The sequence below is a fragment of the Microcaecilia unicolor genome, chromosome 12 (genome assembly GCF_901765095.1).
Source record: "Microcaecilia unicolor chromosome 12, aMicUni1.1, whole genome shotgun sequence".
Lineage (NCBI taxonomy): Eukaryota > Metazoa > Chordata > Amphibia > Gymnophiona > Siphonopidae > Microcaecilia > Microcaecilia unicolor.
The window spans coordinates 47,517,191-47,538,567 of NC_044042.1; the positions used below are offsets into that span (position 1 = coordinate 47,517,191).

The window sequence follows — 21,377 nt, forward strand, 5'->3', positions numbered from 1 at the left end:
TAAACCACCAGCCAAAGTAAGGCTTGACAAATCCCAGGTCACCATGGTGTCTAGAACTTGCACCCTGGCACCTGAGATCTTACCCCTAAATTTTAATTTACTTAGTTTTGTGCTGCTGCAGAAAACATTTCCTAGTTGCCCACTGCTGTAAGCTTGAGCTGTACAGGGCAGGAAGCTCAGGTACTCTTGTGGTTTCAAGTTTCATGGGACTTAAAACTGCAAGAGTACCTGAGCTTCCTGCACAATGCAGTTCAAACTTACAACAGCAAGCTGAATGATAGCAAGGTACAAGAACGAGAATATCTGAAGGCCAGAGAGGGGGATATGAGAGAGACAGACAAGTATATAGGATCTCTAAGGGAACGATAAAGTAGATGGGCAGACTGGATAGACCATATGGTTTTATCTGCCTTCATTTTTCTATATTTCTAGACGTGGTGACCCATGCCATGATGAAACAGGCCTTTACCTCTTTGCTTCACATATCAAGTGGGTAATGTCACACTGCTGCCATTATGCTTCCAGAAGAGAAACTTCTGGTTTTGGCTACAATATGCAGTGGTATCTTAAGGGACTGATTTACTAAACTTTCAGTCACAGAATGGGACAACAGCCTTATTAAATCAGTTTCTAAAGGAGCTGCTGCTGATCACAGAGGGGTTTCTGGATTCCAACCCAAACACACACACACTTTCACTGTGAACAACTTTGGGTGAGGGGGAAATGAAAGAGGCTTCAGCTGCTGACTCCTAGATTCAGTGAAAATAGGACGAGACATTGAACATAAATTTAGGCCTTCAACCTTGGGTAATTTATTTATTTATTTTTGTTACATTTGTACCCCGCGCTTTCCCACTCAGGGCAGGCTCAATGCAGCTTACAGGGAGCAATGGAGGGTTAAGTGACTTGCCCATAGTCACAAGGAGCTGCCTGTGCCTGAAGTGGAAATCTAACTCAGTTCCCCAGGACCAAAGTCTACCACTAGGCCACTCCTAATATTTCAGAGAGGCCATTTTAGGAGCCCAAATCCAAGCTAGGCACATAAATTTTGGAGTATTACCCTCAATATTTACTTAGTATCCTATATAATAATTCTCACCACCAACGTTCTAATGTGGGACTGCCTGTGTCTGTGGCTCCTGGAGTTGCTGAGCTAGGCTCCATAGCCAGGATGACGTCACTCAGCTGATTCCAAGGCAAGGGGAGGAGTAGGAAAACACGCGGAACCTGATTCCCTACTCCTCCCACGGCCTGGGAATCAGCTGTCAGTGCGCCACTCCCTGCCACTTCGGAGATAGTTGCAGGGAACAGTGCATCAAACAACTACAAGTGTAGCACCACAGAACCCCCCCCCCCCCCCCTCTCCCTTGGCGCATCACCCAAGGCCCCCCACACACACACATCACGGTCTCCCTCACAGATCCCCGAATTTCACGGTCTTCCACTTCCAGGATCCCCCCTCCCTCCCAGTTCCAGGATCCCCCTCGCTCACAGTTCCAGGGTCGTCGTGCCTCCCGTCCACTACCAGCCCCCCTCCTTACGAATTTTTGAAGTCTCAGTTACCCAGTCGGGGTTACGGCGGCAGCGGCGGCACCAGCATCGGTAAACGGCGTACAGGCTCGGCCCGTCTGTCTCATGTTGTGTAACGAATTCTTTGGGGCAGGCAGGAAAGATCCCCGGTCCTGCCTGCCCGCTGCTGGCGCTCCCCCACTGCCGGATCGCTGTTCAAAATGGCCACCGATACTTAAAAGGGCGGCCTCCAAGACCAGCAGAAGTCTCGGAGGCCATTTTCAACAACGATCCGGCAGTGGAGGAGCGCCAGCAGTGGGCAGGCAGGAACGTGGATCTTTCCTGCCTGCCCCGAAGATTTCGTTACATAACCTGGGTGGATGAAGGAGGGGCAGGTAAGAGAGCAGGGTCACTGGACATGGGTGGCTGGAGGGGGCAGGGGAAGAGGAGGGTCGCTGCTGGCCATGGGTGGCTGCAAGGGGGCGGGGGAGAGGAGGGTCGGTGGACAGTGGTGGCTGGAGGAGGGGGTGAGGGCAGTCCTAAGACCAGAAAGGTGGGGTGGAAGGGGGGCCTGAGGCCATAAGGGGAGGGGGCACACACTCAAACTCTATCACATACACTGTCTATCACACTCTACATCTCTCACACACACACACACTCTCTCTCTCTCTCTCTCAAACATACACTCCAAGGAAAACCTTGCTAGCGCACGTTTCATTTCTGACAGAAACGGGCCTTTTTTACAAGTAAATAATAAATAAAAGCAAACAGCAGATATAATGCAGAAGAGAAAGAACAATAGAACATGTCCCCCAAAGTAACACAGCCACAGTTGAAGTTAAAAGATAAAACTCTGAATGAATCCATGCATAACATAATAGCTTCAGCTCTTAAATAACCAGGTCTGCACCAGTTTATGAAAATTCAAATCTGATTCAACACCCCATCATAAAACACTTACCTTCTAAGTGCTTATTGTCTCTCTCCCTCCTCCTGGTCTCTTCCTGCTCCTCTTTTAACACTTTAGCTGACACCAGCCCAGCTTTGCCCCCAGAGAGCATCTGACTCACCTGGGGATAGAAAAGAAAATACCACCTCAAATACTGAAAGCATATTATCCTGCTTCTGCTGTTAAAGGCCAAACACCTACCTTAGAGCCTTCTCCCTGTACTCTCTGGGGAGACCATCTGGATGTCCTTTGTCGAGAGGGGGAGAGGTTAGAGCACTTTTGGGTCTGAGGTGGTCTCCCTAAATCCTGGTTCCTACGGGGTGGAGAGAGATCAGAATCCAAAGACTTTTGCTGCTGTCTTCGTGGAGGAGAGAGGTCAGAGTGTCCAGGGCTTGACCTGCGAGTGTTCCGCGGAGGAGAAATGTCAGAATCTGACGAATTCCTGCTTAGTGAAGTGACATCTAAATCATGATGGTGATGGAATGCAGTCTTGCCTAGGAAGTGAAGGAAAACATTAAAGTGAGAAGAGCCCAATACCCATTCTCAAGGCTCACAAGCCCTACATTCAAGGAGCATGCCTGCATTTTCTCTTTTTAGGTCAAAATTCTAGCTGTGCTCTTTTTGGGGTAGCAGAAAAGCCACAGATGACCTTTTTATGTAGTAACTATACTCGGCACTTCCACAGCAAAGGTACCCATTTGTATTAGAAGATACTACTGTATTTTTGGAATCTAGAAGCTCCTTTTACAAGTCCAATAACCAGAGTTGCCATGTAAACCTAACCCACACTGCACTGCTGCTTTCACAGGAAAGATCAATACATGGAAAAAAGTGCCATATGAATAACACTTCCTACAACTATTGAACTTATATATCCCTAATATACCTCAAACAAGTTATAGGGCAGATGACCAGCATCTAGAAGTACAATGCAATAAGATACATAATAGAAAATTCCAAATAAAATACACCAATTAAAATAAAATTAAAAAAAAAAAATAGAAAACGGTCATGTCTATGCACATTTAACCACTTCCATCTTAACAGCAGCTGATGCCAACAGAAGGTAGCCACATGAAAAGGCTCTCACACTGGTTTCAATTAGGGCATGCAAGAAGATTTTGCTGTGAAGAACACAGCAAATGTGACAGATCATAATTCTCCAAACAGGCTGCAGTGAGACCATGATGGATTTATGTTTCAACAATTTTTATTGATGATTCGACATTACAAATTTAACGGTTAATTCTGAAATTATACAACTTGAATAAAACCAAACATATTATAGGCGTAGATTTCTGCCATCATCAACAGTTTTATCATTTTCGCCCTCCTTCCCCTCTGGCCAGGACCATAAAACCCAATTATTCAATTACAATATTACAGTTCAACCATTGTAGAGTAAAAATGATCGGGTGGAATAGATACCTTGTTCTGCCTCCCGCACAACAGCATCAGGCGAATGTATTATGGTTAAAATTTTCATTTTCCCAATTCTCTAATTCAACCATGTTATATTGGGCCCCAAGGGCTTGTACTCTGATAGCCCTCCAGGACCCATCTCCTAGATGTATTTGTAATGTGTATAGGTTGATCAGGAAAACCCAAACCCCTAAACAATGTAAACAACAGTCGGCCCACAATTGGTCTTCTTCTCCCCCCCCCCCCCCCCCCCCGGTCTTCAACCCCTATTAGCCCCCACGAAGCAGGAGATAAAGCGCTGGTTTAAAGGGCTTAAAGCTGAAATGGCAGCAGTGAGGAAAACAATCAAGGACGCAGTGGTGGACATCCAGAAAGAGGTGAGAGAGATTGGCAGCAGGGTGGTGCAGGCTGAGGAAGCACTGGAGCATGTGGAGGGAGACATCTTGGAGCTGAAAAATGAGATTGTCTCTCTGCGTGCAGAGAAAGATAAAATGCAGCTGGATCTTCAGGACTTAGAAAATAGGTCCAGAAGAAATAATTTAAGATTCAAGGGGGTCCCAGAAGCAGACCAAAATATGGATTGTACTAAGGTGGTGAGAGCAATCTGTGCTTTTATCTTGGCATCTGAGGGAGATGAGCAATGGCATGGAGATGTGACTGAGATACAATTTGATAGGGTACACAGAAGCCTGGGACCCCGAAGAGATAGACAACCCAGAGACATAGTGGCATGCTTTAAGGATTATAAGATCAAAGATCAGGTCTGGCGTAAGGCACGATTGATGGGTGAAATTCCCTGGGACAATCAAACAGTGCTAGTATTTCAAGACCTGGCTCTGGGCACACTGCAAAGAAGACGGGAGTTTCGGGACCTGACCAAGTTTCTTCAACAGGCCAATTACAGGTACAGATGGGTTTTCCCGTTTGGCTTGCAGCTTACAGTAGAGGGCCAAACGAAGCGGGTGACTTCACTGGCTGAAGCGTGGAAAGTGCTGAAGGAGCTAGGCTGTAAAAATTTGCCTCCTGAAGGAGAGACAGGAAAACCAGGAAAAGCAGCAACTGCGAAGAGAGGATCGTCGTGGCAAAAGGCGAGTTCTCGCAAAGGGTCTGGCTCCCAGATGCCAGAAATGGACAGAGTACCCTGAAGGAAAGTATGAGAGACTACTGGTTTCAGTTCACCACAGTTATAAGGCTGCCGGGTAGGAGGGTTGCCAGGCAGGGTTTGCAATAGTTTTCTTCTGTTATGAGTTAAGATAATGGATGTCTATTACACTGTTATAATGTAATGAGTTTGGGAAAGGTGGAGAGGAGGGAGAGGGAATACGAATTTGGGGGGAGGGGGGGAAACAGAGGGGGAGAAGGGGGTGCCAGCTCTGGTGAGGGGTTATTTCCTTACAGTACTAGGCTGGCGGCAAATGGTACCGCTCAGCAACAAGGGGGGGGGGGGCAGGGAGGGAAAGGGTTGAGGTTGGGAACTTGGAATGTGAACGGGTTAAATTCGCAGAGGAAAAGAAATTTGGTGTATCGGGAGTTACAGAGGAGTAGATGGGATATTGTTCTGCTGCAGGAGACACATATTAGACGCCGAGAGGCACACCAGAGGGCTTACAGTGAATGTATTGCACACTTTGATAAAAGAGGGGGAAAGGTGGAAGGTCTAGTCATTTATATTCGGAAAGGGATTCCATTTGTAACTGATGACATTTATAGAGATGAATTGGGGCACTGTTTAGTGGTCAGAGGGCTTTTATATGGGAAATCTGTGACAATTGTGAATATCTATGCACCCAATTCAGGGCAGGGAGAGTTCTTTGAGCATATTCAAAGAGGTGGGATGATTATGGGGGGAGATTTTAATTTATGGAATACATCTATGGACCACTCTAAGGGGCACATTACAGCATACAAGCCTCATGCTCGGAGTTTGAGGGCACTTGCCTCGAAATTAGATCTCCTAGAGGTTTGGCGACTTAAACATCCGTCACAGAAGGCCTATACATTTTTTTCTCACTCAGAACTCATATACACGAATAGATATGATTTGGTGTAGCCGTGTCTTATGGGAACATGTCATTGATGCAGATGTGGGGTCCATTTCAGTCACTGACCATGCCCCAGTGGAGCTTGACTTGAAGGGGTTGGGAGAGGAGAATAAACAGAGATTTTGGAGGCTTAATAAGGGAATTTTGGGCGATAAAAAGGTCATCTACTATGTTACTATGAGGCTCATTTTCAAAGCACTTAGCCTCCCAAAGTTCCATAGAAACCTATGGAACTTAGCCTCCCAAAGTGCTTTGAAAATATGCCTCTATGTAATTCAAGATTACTGTATTATGAATGACTTGGGGGTGGTATCGGAGGGAACACTTTGGGATGCCTTAAAGGCGGTGGTGCGGGGACACTTAATTAAATGGGGTGCCCGGAAAAAGCGGGAACGGAAGGCTAAAGCACTGGAGGCCAGGGAGCGGCTAGCCTATTGGGAGCATAGGCATCAGGAAGGGGGATTAGGAGAGGAGTTGCGGGAGGTACGTAAATGGAGGGCGGCTTTGGGTGGAGTTCCTGAGGAAACGTCTCCAGCACAAGTTTTTTGAATTTGGCAATAAGTCGGGGAGGATGCTGGCTAATTGTTTGAGACACCGTCAACGGGACTCGCTGATTACCAAAATTAAAGGGCAGGGGGATCAGATACTCTATAAGGATAGAGATATTAGGGATCAATTTTTGAGATTTAATAGTACATTATATACTAGCACTATTGGGGTGGCGGGAGATGAAATTAGAAAGGAATTGTGCTCTTTTAGGTTGCTCAAGTTATCTCGTGAGGATTGTGAAAAGCTAGAGGCCCCCTTTCATTTGGAGGAAATTAGGCAGGTTATAAAAGGGCTTAAAGGAGGGAAGGCCCCAGGAGTTGATGGTTATTCTGCAAAGTTTTATAAAATCTTTGCTGGGGAGGTAGGGCCGTTGTTGGTAAGGGTGGGCAATGCTTGTTTTCAGGGCAGCTCCCTCCCATCTAGTATGCATGAAGCCGGTATATCGCTTATACTGAAACCAGGCAAAGATCCGTCTGCATGTGGGTCCTATAGACCAATTTCATTAATTAATCTGGATGTTAAGATTCTATCCAAGGTCCTTGCGAATAGATTAGGGGGATATTGCCCAAATTAATCCACCCAGATCAATCGGGGTTTGTGGCGGGGAGACAAGTAGCCGATAATATACGTCGTACACTTCATATTATCTGGGAGGCTCAACAGAAGGGACGACCTATGGCTTTGCTAAGCACAGATGCTGAAAAAGCCTTTGATAGGGTGGAGTGGCCCTATCTATGGGAAGTACTGAGGCATCTGGGTTTTGGGGAGGAGTTGATAGGATTGTTGCAAAGGTTATATGAAGGACCCTCGGCGCGGATCAAGGTAAACGGGGGGTATTCCAATGCGTTTAAGATAGGGAGAGGTACGAGGCAAGGCTGCCCACTATCTCCCTTGTTATTTGCGATATCGATTGAACCGCTGGCGCAGAGGATAAGGGAGATGGGTGACATAAAAGGGATCGTAGTAGCGGGCAGGGAACATAAAAACATAAGCTGGCATTATTTGCGGACGATATTCTGTTTTTTGTCACGAGTCCCCTGAAGACTTTACCAAACTTGGTGAAAGAGCTCAATCAATTTGGTAGGATTTCAGGTTTTAAGATAAACTATGACAAGTCTGAAGTGCTGGGGGTGTCTATCCCAAATGGTAGAAGTGCTTCAGGGGTTCTCATTTCGACTAAATAAGGGAAATATCAAATATTTAGGGGTGCAAATACCCTCTGAGTTGAGTCAGCTATACCCACTAAATTATGGGCCGTTGTTTCAACAAGTACATAGAGACATGGCGGGATGGCAGGGTAAATGGCTATCCTGGTGGGGGAGAATAGCCGCAGTACGAATGAATATCTTACCCCAGATTTTGTTCCTGTTCCAGACTTTGTCCATACAGGTACCTAAAAGGGAAATAAATAAGCTTTAGGGGGAGATTATGAAATTTATATGGGTGGGTAAAGCACCGAGAATACATACGAAATTGATGTTGAAGTTGGTAGACCTGGGGGGAAGGGGGTGCCAAATTTGGAATGGTATTTTTGGGCTGCACAGGTAAAGTTTGTAGTGGCATGGAGTCAGGAGGCTCCATCGGTGGTGGCTAGCTTAGACCAAAAGATGGTGCAGGGTTATAAATTGAAGTCGGTTATATGGGCTTCAATGGAACCGAGGATATACGGTCAAATGACAACAAACCCATTTGTGAACCATCTGTTGACCTTGTGGGCTTCTTTCAGAACTAGGTTCTGGCTGAAGAGGAAAACTTCCACACTGGCATGTATAGGTGGGGAACCGGCTTTTCAAGTAGGAATGGGACACCAGGTTGCAGGGTGGTGGGAAGAGGAGGGGTTGATTTGTTTCAGGGCTCTCCTGGATGATGGGGAGCTAAGGCCGTTAGAGGAGATTCAGGAACAGTGTGGGGGAGGTGCGGGAGATACTTAATTTTATTTACAAGTCAAGCATTATATGAGCCAACAAGGGTGGTTGAGGAGAGACCCGGAAGAATATGAGGAACTTGAAAATTTGTGGGGATCATTGGGGAAAATGAGAAGAGTTATATCTATGTTGTACAAATTTATTAGAGGCAGACCTTTTGAGAAATGTGCTTATATGATAAAATGGGAACAGGATCTGCAACGGGAGTTTACAGTAAATGAGTGGAAGGCTATAGTAGTAGAAGTTAAAAAAGCTTCGAACTGTGTGTTGTTAAAAGAAAATGCCTTTAAGATATTATCGCGGTGGTATTATACCCCGCATCGAATACATGCTATGTTTTCCTCGGCATCCCCACTTTGTTAGAGGTGTGGAGATGAGGAGGGGACTTTTTTGCATATTTGGTGGTCGTGCCGAACTCTACAACCATTTTGGAAAACTGTAACGACAAAAATTTCAGAAAGCACGAATAAGCCGTTCCAATATACACCGCAATGGTGTCTTCTGGGTCTCGGTAACAGAAGAGGAACTAAATGGCAAAGACGCCTTAACAGGATTTGTTTAACAGCGGCTAAGAGTGTCATTGCAATGTACTGGAAGAAACAGATGGCTCCCTCAGAGCTTGACTGGACTCTGAAACTTTCCCTGGTCGGGGAGCTGGAGCAGCTAACGGACAAAAGAATGGGAAGGTACAACCCATCTTCTGAACTGTGAACTCAATTTCAGCGATTAACCCAATAAGGACAGTTGTAGTAGAGCTGGGAGGGAGGGGAGGGGGGGAAACTTGGGGATAAAATGGATAAGTTTACATTGCTGTATTGTGATGGTTAATAAAAATATTCAAACATTAAAAAAAAGATATAATTTCTCCTTTCTTAACATCCTTACAGACCAATCCAGAGGTGTGTGAAGTACCAAAGCAGTGTAATTTATGGGAGAGTTCTGAAAACACTGCTGACGAAACTAGCACCAAACTCAACATCCTGACAGGCCTGCACATCCAGCCTGTAGTGTTTCATAAATGAATGCCACAAAACCCAAGTGCCTGATTTATAAATCTGTGGAGGAATCGGACCACGTTCTTCCCAGGAAGCTGCCTGACCTCTAGTGGAATACACCTTCAGAACCGTGGATACTTACTGTCCTTTCAGAATATACGCCAAAGCAATCACCACAGTCACTTTCAAAGCTGCCTCAACTATCATCTGCCCACGAAAAAGCATAAGCAGCTGATCTACAAAACTCCCTCACCCTTTTGAGACATACACGCACTACTCATCTCACATTGAGCTTATGCAGTTTCCTCTCTTCTTCACTCCTTCCAGAAAATCCAAGTGCTGGAAGAGAAACTGCCCGATTACCATGGAAGGAGGACACCACTTCCGTAAGAAAAAAGGAAACTGGCTGAACCACTATCTTCTCCTTGGAAATCAAAAAAAAAAAAAAAAAGATTCCCAACAGGGCCGGTCCTAGGGTCTCTAGTGCCCCCCCTGCAGACTATGAGTTTGTGCCCCCCCCCCCCCCCAGCATCTCCTTTCTCTCTTCTCCCACCCTGCCCCTGTCCAGCGATTCTCCTTCGCCCCATCCCCCTCCCATTTATGGCCACCTTCCCACCCTCTTCTCCCCCCTACATCCCCCTTTTTCTTCTTGCCACCCTGCGTGGTTTAAGTCTTTTTTAATTTACCTCCGTCCCAGTGGCCGCGTCATTTGAAAGCCCTGCCCGTCTCTAGCCTTCCCTCCCTTTATGAGTTCGTTCCCTCAGAGTCCCGCCCTCGAGGAAATGACGTCAGAAGGTGGGACTCTGTGGAACGAACTCACGAAGGGAGGGAAGGCTAGAGACGGGCAGGGCTTTCAAATGACACGGTCGCTGGGACGGAGGTAAATTAAAGATTTAAACCCCCAAGTATGCGGTATGGTGGCGCAGCGGCGCCCTTGAAGGCAGGCGCCCCCCCTGCGGTGCTTACCGGGTTTGACCGGCCCTGATTCCCAACACAACAGGGCCTGCAACTTTATCCTTCTGGTCAAACAAATCACTACTAAGAAAAATGTCTTTAAGGTGACAGCCTTGACCGAAACTTTCCTATCTGGAGTTTCACAGAACAAGAGGAATCCAAAATTACTCCCAGGATTTGTACTTATCTTAAGACCTTGATAGATATATGACAGCTGGTAGAATATTCCCTGCAGGTAATCTTAAGATAACATCAGTTTTCTCTGGTTATAATACCGACCCATTTTGAGACATCCAGGATGCAAGAGATGTAATGCAAGAATGCAGTCTTGTGATAGCATCATCCATAGCTGTGCAATTCTTTACTTGCATATATATCTCTTTATCAGTGTAAAGCCTATATGCTGAGCTCACGTAACTTCAAGTATAACTAAATAAAAGGCAGAAAGGGCAGATCCCTGAGCAACACCCATCTTAAGTTCCTCTGGTACTGAATGAGTTGAGCCGAGCTGATTATTGAGATCTTCCCAAAAAGTAGGAAGATAACCACACATAGGGTATTCCTGAAATCCCGCAAAAGATTGCAATGATCCAGCATATCAAGGGCAGCTAATACTAACACATACTGAGAGCACCAATCAACCACTTGAAGATTCTTCTGTTACAATTTGACATGTCTAGTGCTTTTGACATGGTAGATCATGAACTCCTGCTCCATCTACTGGATTCTATTGGTATAGGAGGGCCAGTTTTGCATTGGTTCAAGGGTTTCTTGACCTCAAGGTCCTATCAGGTCATGGTGAATTCCCACACTTCTGAACCGTGGAATGCTTCCTGTGGGGTCCCTCAGGGCTCTCCCCTCTCACCTACCCTATTCAATATAATGATGATGCCTTTAGCCACAGCACTTGCAAATCTGGACCTCAATCCTTTCATCTATGCGGATGATATTACAGTCTATATCCCTTTTCAATCCACAGTATCAGAAGTTGCCAACCTCATAGATGCCTGTTTCTCCACTTTAGAACAATGGGCCAGGGTGTTTCGCTTCAGGCTAAACAGGGAAAAAACTCATTGTCTCATCCTCTCGTCCATGTACGCTCATGTAACTGACACAATGCTTCCAGTTCAGGGTACTGCCCTCCCGATTGCCAACAGCCTGAGACTTTTAGGAGTGCATCTGGATTCACATCTCCAGCTGGTTGATCATGTACACTTGGTCTCCAAAAAAATGTTCCAGGCCATGTGGAGGCTTCGGCGCATCAGATACCTCCTTCCCAGAGACTTGTTTCGTACCCTTGTCCATTGGCTTGTCCTATCCCACCTGGATTATTGTAGTGGTATTTATGTGGGTTGCCAGGCCTCCTTATTGAAAACTTTCCAAACGGCTCAGAACACTGCGGCGAGGCTCATCCTAAATGAAAGGCGTTTTGCACACGCCGACCCCCTGCGTTTTAAACTTCATTGGCTGCCAGTACAGGAGCGAATTGCTTTTAAGATCTGCTCCCTAACACATAAAATCATCTATGGGGCTGCCCCGGAATACATGCTCCCCTTGATCGACCTTCCGCCTAGAAATGCCAACCCTGCTGCTCAGTCCTATCTCCACCTTCATTTTCCGAATTGTAAGGGAGTCAAATATAAGAAAATCTTCGCCTCGTCTTTCCGTTATTGGAGTCCCAAACACTGGAACACGTTACCTCGTCACCTTAAAACTCAAGTGGACCATGCCCTTTTTAAGAAGTTGTTAAAGACATTCCTCTTTGCTAAGACTTATCCCTCAAGTTACCATGTTGATTAAAGCATCCCTTGTCCCTTACCCTACCTAGTTCACTTTGTTAGTTTCTTCCCTCCTACTTACTTCTTAATGTTTGCCTAAGCTGTTAAGTTTGTACTCTTATTTAATACTCTGTAAGCCACATTGTGCCTGCATGAGTGGGAAAATGTGGGATATAAGTATCAAATAAATAAAATAAATAAATAAATAAATAATGTCAATAGTGGTCAAAAAACAGGGCTTCAGTGCTATGTACTGGCCCTAAAGCCATATTGATATGGGTATCACAATTCAGATCTGACACAATCATTAAGCTGAGTGTACACTGACTTCTCTTATCACTTTTACCAGGAAAAGGAGGAAGGAAACCAGCTGATGAGCCAAGAGGGATGGATCCAAAGTTGGCTTTAAAAAAACGGATGAATAATCATATGTTGAAGTGTGTTGGGCATAATTCCTGTTTGTAACAAAGAGTTAACAGTATGTGTCAAAGTGGTGTAGAACGAGTAGAAGTGAATCGATATTTTACTCTTTCAAAAAGTACAAGACTAGGGGACACTTAATTAAGTTACATGAAAACACTTTTAAAACAAATAGGAGGAAATATTTTTTCACTCAACAAATAGTTAAGCTGAGGAACTCTTTGCTGAAGAATGAGATAAAAGTGGTTAGCGTATCTGGGTTTAAAAAAAAGGTTTGAACAAGTTCCTGGAGGAAAAGTCCATAGTCTACTATTGAGATAAACATAGGGAAGCCACAGCTTGCCCTGGGATTTGTAGCATGGAATGTTGCTACTCTTTGGGATTCCGGAATCATGCTACTCTTTAGGGTTCTGGAATGCTGCTACTATTTGGGTTTCTGCCAGGTTCTTATGACCTGGACTGGCCACTATTAGAAACATGATACTGGGCTAAGTGGACCATCGGTCTGGCCCAGTATGGCTATTCTGATGTACAAGTCTCTCTCAAGCATATTTATTGTGGATATCCTGAAGGCCTGGCTGGTTGAGTGTGCCCTATGGACTGGGTTGAGAAGCTCTGTTCTAGAAGCTGGAACTCATTTTCTCATAGAAATGCACTGGGCCATATCTTGAGAGGGGGGTTGCTTACTTCTTTGGCCCATTTTTCAACTCAAATGTTTATTTCCCCTTCCCCCACAGGCCAAGTTTCATCCCATTCTGTTAATTATTCTCTGCTACAAAAGTTGGAACTCCTTTTCCCATAGAAATGCACTATTTGCAGGCTCAAAGTGGCTTACATTATGTTGCACTGGCATCATCATTAACAGAGTAAGAGGTTCAGAATATTATTACAATTAGTGTGTAAGAATATCAGGTAAATAGGGTAAATAAAAGATAATACATAACATATAAATGAGAGCAAGATAGGATATACTGTTCAATAATGATAATATGATAAATTAATCAAAATTAGAAGGGATCAGTATTGGTTGGTTCTGGTATAGATTAGGAGTCAAGTCATTAAGGAGGATTCTTTTTGTAAGTCCCTCATCTTAAGTTTCATCCCATTCTGGCAAATTTATTGGAGAATTATTTTGCCCCTAGCCAGACATATATTCTCAACCTCTTTTGTACAATTCTTTCCAAATTCAGTTGGGTTGCAAAAATAAAAATGTATTGGGGGGGGGGGGGGGGGTGAATATTTGTCCCTCTGAATTTCTCTCTCTCCATCTCAAATCTCTTCCCTTTTTCCCAAGCCTTCGCCACAGTCTCTCCGGCTTTGGTACACAGTTTTCCTGGTGGTACAGATAGATTCTTCTCCCCTTCCTTTAAGCTGGCAATGACAATGCAAGCTCCAAGGGACGTGATAGGTCCCATTGTTATTTCTCTGTGGGGGGCCAACCATGATGCATAATTCTAGGAGTTGACTGATCCACACCTTCTTCATTACAGTGGGAGAAGAGGGGGAAACAGCAACAGTGCACATACTCAAAGGCAGCATGTATTTCTTTGGGTGAGTGAGTAGGGAGCAATAGTGCACACTCTAACAGAGCCATGATCAGTCCCAACTTTCTTCTTGAGTGGTGAGGCAGTTTCTCCCATTGAATGTAATGCAGCAGTTTAGAGATTTGGTAATGCACAGCCCAGCAGTGATCAGTCACTTCCTGTAGGTGGTATCTGGCAAAAAGCCAAAAGGGTCCTAGGAAAGTAACCCAGTATGACCTGCTACAAGGGCCCTAAAATGAGGTCTTATACAGGACTGGCGTATCATCTTATTTGCTGTCATATTATGTTATACAAATCCATGGCATCTAGTTTCTGCCCCACTTCATGGTTTAGTGCTATAGAATCCTGTTGATCTCTGGCATGCCTCACTTCTTTAATTAAGGACTAAGAATCTTCTGTTCATTTCATGCTTTCTTGAATACTATTATCCTTTGTCTCCACCACCTTTATTTGGAGACCATATCATGTACTCACCACCCTTTTCTGTGAAGAAATATTTTCTGATCTTGCACTTTAGTCTACCCCCTTAGAGCCTCACAGTGTTTCCTTTTGTCCTAGGGCAGTCTTCTCCTCTGAGAAAAGGTTTGCTTCTTTTACCCATTTTATATATTTGAAGTATTTGAATGTATCTATCATATTTCTCCACCTCTCATCTCCTCTACAGATTTAGGCTCTTAGGTCTCAAGTGACTTTTGGCATAGATCTGCATCATTTTGGTAACCCCTGGATTGCCTCCAGTTTTCCCTATCATTTGGAGGCAGTGGGAACAGTATTTAAGCTGCAGTCTCAGCAGCATCCTATATAAAGACATCTTATCAATGTGGCAGCCCTCTGGCTCTTCTTACCACACTTCTCAGATCAAACATAGGTGAGTTTTACAGACTTACCTCTAGTGCTGCTTTGATTTTTTCCACTAGCCAGTGAAAAACATTGTTTCTTGTATGAAAGTGGTGTGTCCACATCAAAATCATGCCTGCTGTTCCTAGCTGGAGACAAGTCTGAAGAGCTGTGGTGCTTCCGAGTTGGGATCGGCCCTCGTTCTTGGGAACTAGTGGAGGGCTGCATTTTGTCCATGCTTTGACTGATTTTCTTGCTAGGCAGATCAGTAAGTAAACCCTTTTTTAATTTCTTTGGAGGGGGAAATTGATCAGAAAAACACTGTCCTTTCCTAGGAGGTGAGGTGTCGGGAGAATCGTGGCGCGGCCTGCGTGGTGGCGAGGCATCGGGAGAATCATGGCGCGGCCTGCGGGGTGGCGAGGCGTCGGGAGAATCATGGCGCGGTCTGCGGGGTGGCGAGGCATCGGGAGAATCGTGGCGCGGCCTGCGGGGTGGCGAGGCGTTGGGAGAATCGTGGCGCGGCCTGCGTGGTGGCGAGGCATCGGGAGAATCGTGGCGCGGCCTGCGGGGTGGCAAGGCGTCGGGAGAATCATGGCGCAGTCTGCGGGGTGGCGAGGCGTTGGGAGAATCGTGGCGCGGCCTGCGAGGTGGCGAGGCGTCGGGAGAATCGTGGCACGGCCTGCGGGGTGGCGAGGCGTCGGGAGAATCGTGGCGCTGCCTGCGGGGTGGCGAGGCGTCGGGAGAATCATGGCGCTGCCTGCGGGGTTGCGAGGCGTCGGGAGAATCGTGGCGCTGCCTGCGGGGTGGCGAGGCGTCGGGAGAGTCATGGCGCTGCCTGCGGGGAGGCGAGGCGTCGGGAGAGTCGTGGCGCTGCCTGCGGGGCAGTGAGGCGTCGGGAGAATCATGGCGCGGCCTGCGGGTAGGCGAGGCGTCGGGAGAATCGTGGCATAGAGAGCCTTTGGGGGAATCGTGGCGCAGCCTGCAGGGAGGCGAGGCATCAGGGGAATGTCTTGTTTCGTTTTCTTCTTGTTTACTTGATGCATTCTCTGAGCTGGGAAAAAAATAAAAAGAAATCTTTTGAAAACCTCTTTTCAATTCAAGTTGTAGGACTGCAGAAAATTTCTAATTTCTCTATTAATCCCAAAATGTAGCAGTCTAAAAAGGATGCAAAAGTTGGATTCATCATACCCATCTCTCTCTAGCCCTGCATAATGCTGCTAACTTGATAAACATACATTTATTTTGATGCCCTTATCCAGAGTACCTTATGAAAACACTATCTGTGTGTTCTGAATAACATGGTTTCTGAGGCATATGCATTATTTATTCATAGGGGAGAGGGGGAAATCACCAGGATCAGTCTCATATCCATCCTCCTCTACCTACTGATGTGAAATCTGACAAACTTGCAGTTTATTTTCAAGTCACTGAGGAAAAATTCCATGCGAGACTGTCAGGAGCTGTTTCACCAGTATTAATTCTACTGCTTTGTTTCAAACAACACAATGCACAAAAATGTTAACCTACAACCCTTCTCTCAGCAAGGAGAAAGCATCAGTGCTAGAAAATAACAAAGCAAGGAGCCAGTGGACTAAAACATATGAACAGAAGCATGTGTTATCTATTGCAAGCTTTTAGCAACACTCTTAAGGTGGTTAAATTTGCTTATGTTCCTGTTAACACAAAATCTATGCTAATGTAAAAGTACACAAAATAACCCATTACCTATTAGCACATATTGAATCATGAAAGATACACTACAGCTGTGTTAGTATAAAAACTTTTTTTTTTTTACTCTCAGAGGTGCAGTTACAGGTTCTGGGTTACTGTGTCAATGTATTTCTGCTACTACTTATTTCTATAATGTGTGGATTTTACCTTCCACTGCAAAGTATGCCTCATTTCCACTTAGTTAACAAAGCACCACTGATACAAGCATAAAAGTATGTTAACACAGTTTAGTAGTATCAGCCCCTGAGTTAAAATAACAAAGGTGTTAAGCTTCCATATTAAACAATATTCCTATTATTCTTTCTGTGTTGTTTTTATCTCTATGCATGAATTTATTTATTTTTTTTGGTGGGAGGAACAATTTTGTTTAGTTTCACCTAATTCTCTAGAAAAGGTGGGTGGCATGGTTCTCACAAAACCCAAAATATAAAAAAAAAAAAAACAGGTTGTCTGAGCAGGCATAGAACTTCCCGTATAGTCGTTATCACATGATTTCACCAGGTCTAATTTCATCCAAACTACTCTACAAGTATGAATTTTGTTTCTTTTGGCATATTTTGGATATTTGGAATTGAATTATTTTGTCTCGTTTTTTTTTACTTTATTTTCTCCGTTTTCTACTCTCTGAGCTTGACCACTTTTTTTTTTTAATGTGTGTGCATTCTTTACGACAGAAGTTGACAAATCCCAGGCGCCATATCACCATGAAAGTCACATATGCACCTGGGAATTTTCAGCCCTGTAGCCACTGTAGGAGCATGAACTTCTTTTTCTCTGTAACACAGAGATTTGTTTGTTTGAGCTGTGCAGTACAGAACACTTGAGAATTGAGATCCTGAGACCAATGTAAGAGTTCCTCCACTATTCGGTGCAAACCCACGTACAGCTGTGCAATACAAAGACGACGCAGTTCAATGTCTCTGACGGCTAGCTGGAAAGGTAGGTGGAGACGCACTGGCTTGCAGGGATAAGGGCTGGAGAGATGGCCTACTGGCATGGGGATAGAGGCTGAGAGGTTGACTGTCCAGCTTGGGGTGGACAGATGGTGAGACATGGAAGGGAGACTGGTGGAGAGGAACAGGTTAAAAGGGACTGGGTGGTGACAGGGTTGGGGGGTGGGGAGACACAGCATGAGAGAAACTGGATCAATTGTTACTCTTTTAAAATGCACAAAAGACTAGGGGGCATTCCATGAAGTTACATGGTAATACTTTTAAAACAAATAGGAGAAAATATTTTTTCACTCAACGAATAGTTAAACTCTAGAACTCATTGCAAGAGGATGTGGTAAAAGAAGTTAGCATATCTGGGTTTTAAAATGGTTTGGACAAGTTCCTGAAGGAAAATTCCATAAAATACTATCAAGATAGACATGGGGAAAGCCACTACCTATTCCTGAAGTTGGTAACATGGAATCTTGCTGCTCTTTGTGATTCTGCCAGATACTTGTGACCTGGATTGCCTACTATTGGAAACAGGATACTGGGCTAGATGGACCTTTGGTCTGATCAACTATTGCAATTCTTATGAGGGGAGATTCTGGCTGTGTTTTTCTGCCAGTGCCATGCAGTTGTGCATTAAAGGTATGATTTACTAATATTTCTTTTCCCTTGGACCCAGAATGGAATAACATCCTCAGTACATCAGGCTCCAGACCTCAGAAGAAACATCCTCACCCCTCCCTCCAACTCAATAGAGAATGGGGTACAGTGTCAGACACTGGCTCCTAAATCCAAAGGAAATTTGTTATTGTCCGGGCAATGTATCTCAGAGAGAGAGAAAGAGAGAGAGAAAGAGTGCATGTGAACAAACAGTTCTACAAGACCTTTTCAATTAATAGCCAACTCCTTTCTAACATGTTCCTGTCTTAAGTTCCCTATAGAAACCAAAGCAAATCCAAACTTCCTACTTGGGTTGCTCACTGATAGAGAAAACAAACTGCTTACCTGGAAATAAGGTTCCCCACAGACACCAGGATAAATCAGACACACACACTCACCCTCTTTCCTAGGAAGTTGACTCAAGCCTTTTATTAGACCGAGGCAACTCATGAGATCACAGCTGTGCACAAAATCTTGCACATGCTCAGAATAACCTGAGTTTTCTAAGCTATGTGAGAGTAATGTGTCAGCACTGAATGATGTTACCGCTTGCATGTTTGATTTATTCTAATGCTGTTATAGATAAGTTCATTTTTATTTAATTTTGAGTTTCATGCTTTGCTACCTAAAACCACACTGAACATTAATGACAAATTATACTGATAAGAAGAACACTGAACTGTGAGCTGTCTATCTTATAAACTATAGAAAATGCATTCTACCTCACAGTAGATGTGGTAGTCAGGGAGATGTCTGAGCTTCGGCGATCTCCATTCTGATCTGAAAGAGAATAAAAACTACAGTTTCTTTATATTCTGTTTTTACAATTGTACTTTTGTCTACTTGTCACCTATTAATTTAGGCTTCCTTATCTATTTGTTTGTAATCACTATTCATAGACTCAGAGCAACATACATTAATAAAACAGTACAATAAAGAATCTGGCATAGTTACAGGATTGTTTTTGTAAAAATAAAGTGTGTTGCAGGTTTTTGATATAGAGGTACCTACAGCTGCACTGATCAACCACATAACTGAGCCTTTTCAGGATCTTCACACTAGTTAGGCCCTTTTCACAAACAGAAAGTTACTTATGGCAATTGTCCATTCCAAGTGGAGTAGTTACAAAAGCAGACAGCTTCAAATCTAAAAGCCTCGGTTCACTCACATTATTGTCCAATCATTATGTGAAATAGAAGAGTGCATAATGGAATTAAGAGTCTAAATTATAGTTAAAAGACACATTTAAAGTCTAAAATCCTGGCAGCGTGTTTGACAGAATGAGTACCTACTCAGATATACAGTGTGTGTGTAAAATATACTATACTGCCTCTCCTGGGGTAGAAAACACACAAGAAGAGGACCACCAACAAGAACAGACAACACAGGGTTGCAAACATATGTATGGGAATGGGACACCGAGAATAATGTAATGAAATTAAGAGGGGTAATGAGAAATGCTATGTGCGACAAAAAAGAAACTGTACCTGTGCAATGTATATAAGTGTACAACAGATTGCATGTTCTGCAACACCCAAAAATCCTAATAGAAACAAATGCACTCATGTAGCCAGGTCCATCTGGCAAGCTAAGCGGGGGACCCAGGATGTTGATTAAATTAGCACATAGGATTCAGCTTATTCAGAATACAGCAATATTATTATTAGCATTTGTATAGCGCTACCAGACGCACGCAGCACTGAACACCTGATACAAAGAGACAGTCCCTGCTCAAGAGCTTACAATCTAAATAATATAGACAGACAAAGACAGTTATGGGTGAGGGAAGTAATGGGTAAGAAGGAAGGAAGGGACAAGGGGAGGCCAATTGAGTAGTGGCTAGGAGCTAAAAAGCAGCAATAAGACTGATCTACTGTAAGTCTAAGTTTGACCATGCATATCCACTGTTTAGAGAGCTGCACTGGCTCTCAATGCAGGCTTGAATACATTTTAAGGTGGTGTGTCTGATTTTTAAAACCTTAGAAGGCCATTGTCCCAATGGATTGGTCCCTTAGATTAATTCATTGGGTTTATTTATAGAAAGTCATAAGTGTAATTATTTGCTTATGGAATTCCTCTCTGTTAAAAATGTTAAATATAAATCATTAGTAACAAATTAATTTACGTATTTATCAGTGAAATCTGGGACAACTTGGATTCCAGGGCCCTGTTCTTTCCTGGTTCTCCTCTTACCTCTCTCTTCGTTCTTTCAGTGTTCACTCTGGTGGATCCTCTTCAACTTCCATCCCGCTTTCAGTTGGTGTGCCTCAGGGTTCTTTCCTTGAACCCCTCCTTTTTTCCAACTATACCTCTTCCCTTGGTACTCTGATTTCATCCCATGGCTTTCAATATCATCTTTACGCAGATGACTCTCAGATCTACATCTCCACCCCTGAAATATCAACCTCAATCCAGGACAAAATTTCAGCCTGCTTGTCCAACATTGCTGCTTGGATGTCTCAACACCATCTGAAGCTTAACATGACCAAAACTGAACTTCTCATTTTTCCCCCCTAAGCCCACCTCCCCTCCTCCCCCTTTCTCTATCTCTGTTAATGGCTCTCACATCCGCCCTGTCTCCTCAGCTCGTAACCTTGGAGTCATCTTTGATTCCTCTCTCTCCTTCTTTGCACATATTCAACAGATCGCCAAAACCTGTCATTTCTTTACCTACAACATTAGCAAAATCCGCCCCTTCCTTTCTGATTACACTACCAAAACCCTTATTCACACCCTTGTCACCTCTCGTTTGGACTATTGCAATTTACTTCTCATTGGTCTTCCGCTCAGCCATCTCTCTCCTCTCCAATCTGTCCAAAATTCTGCGGCACAACTTATTTTCCGCCAGAATCGTTATACCCACACTAGCCCAGTACTCAAGTCACTTCACTGGCTCCCTCTCCGCTTCCGCATACAGTTCAAACTTCTTTTACTGACCTTTAAGTGCATCCACTCTGCAGCCCCCCATTACCTCTCCGCTCTCATCTCTCCCTACATTCCTTCCCGTGAACTCCGCTCACTGGACAAATCTCTCTTGTCGTCCCCCTTCTCCCCTACTGCTAACTCCTAACTTCGTTCCTTTTCTCTCGTGGCACCTTATGCCTGGAATCGACTTCCTGAA

At 44.4% G+C, this 21,377-nt stretch overlaps 1 protein-coding gene across 1 annotated transcript in view; it reads right to left on the minus strand.

Annotated features, from left to right (window-relative positions):
* The window catches only part of BUD13 (BUD13 homolog), a 31,190-nt gene that overhangs the window by 1,535 nt on the left and 8,278 nt on the right, over positions 1 to 21,377 (minus strand). Inside the window, exons 4-7 of the mRNA XM_030221900.1 lie at positions 18,979 to 19,036; positions 14,975 to 15,975; positions 2,660 to 2,952; positions 2,471 to 2,579 (exon numbers count right to left, since the gene is read on the minus strand). Of these exons, the coding sequence (XP_030077760.1) occupies positions 2,471 to 2,579; positions 2,660 to 2,952; positions 14,975 to 15,975; positions 18,979 to 19,036 (1,461 nt within the window). The remainder of the gene's footprint in view (positions 1 to 2,470; positions 2,580 to 2,659; positions 2,953 to 14,974; positions 15,976 to 18,978; positions 19,037 to 21,377) is intronic.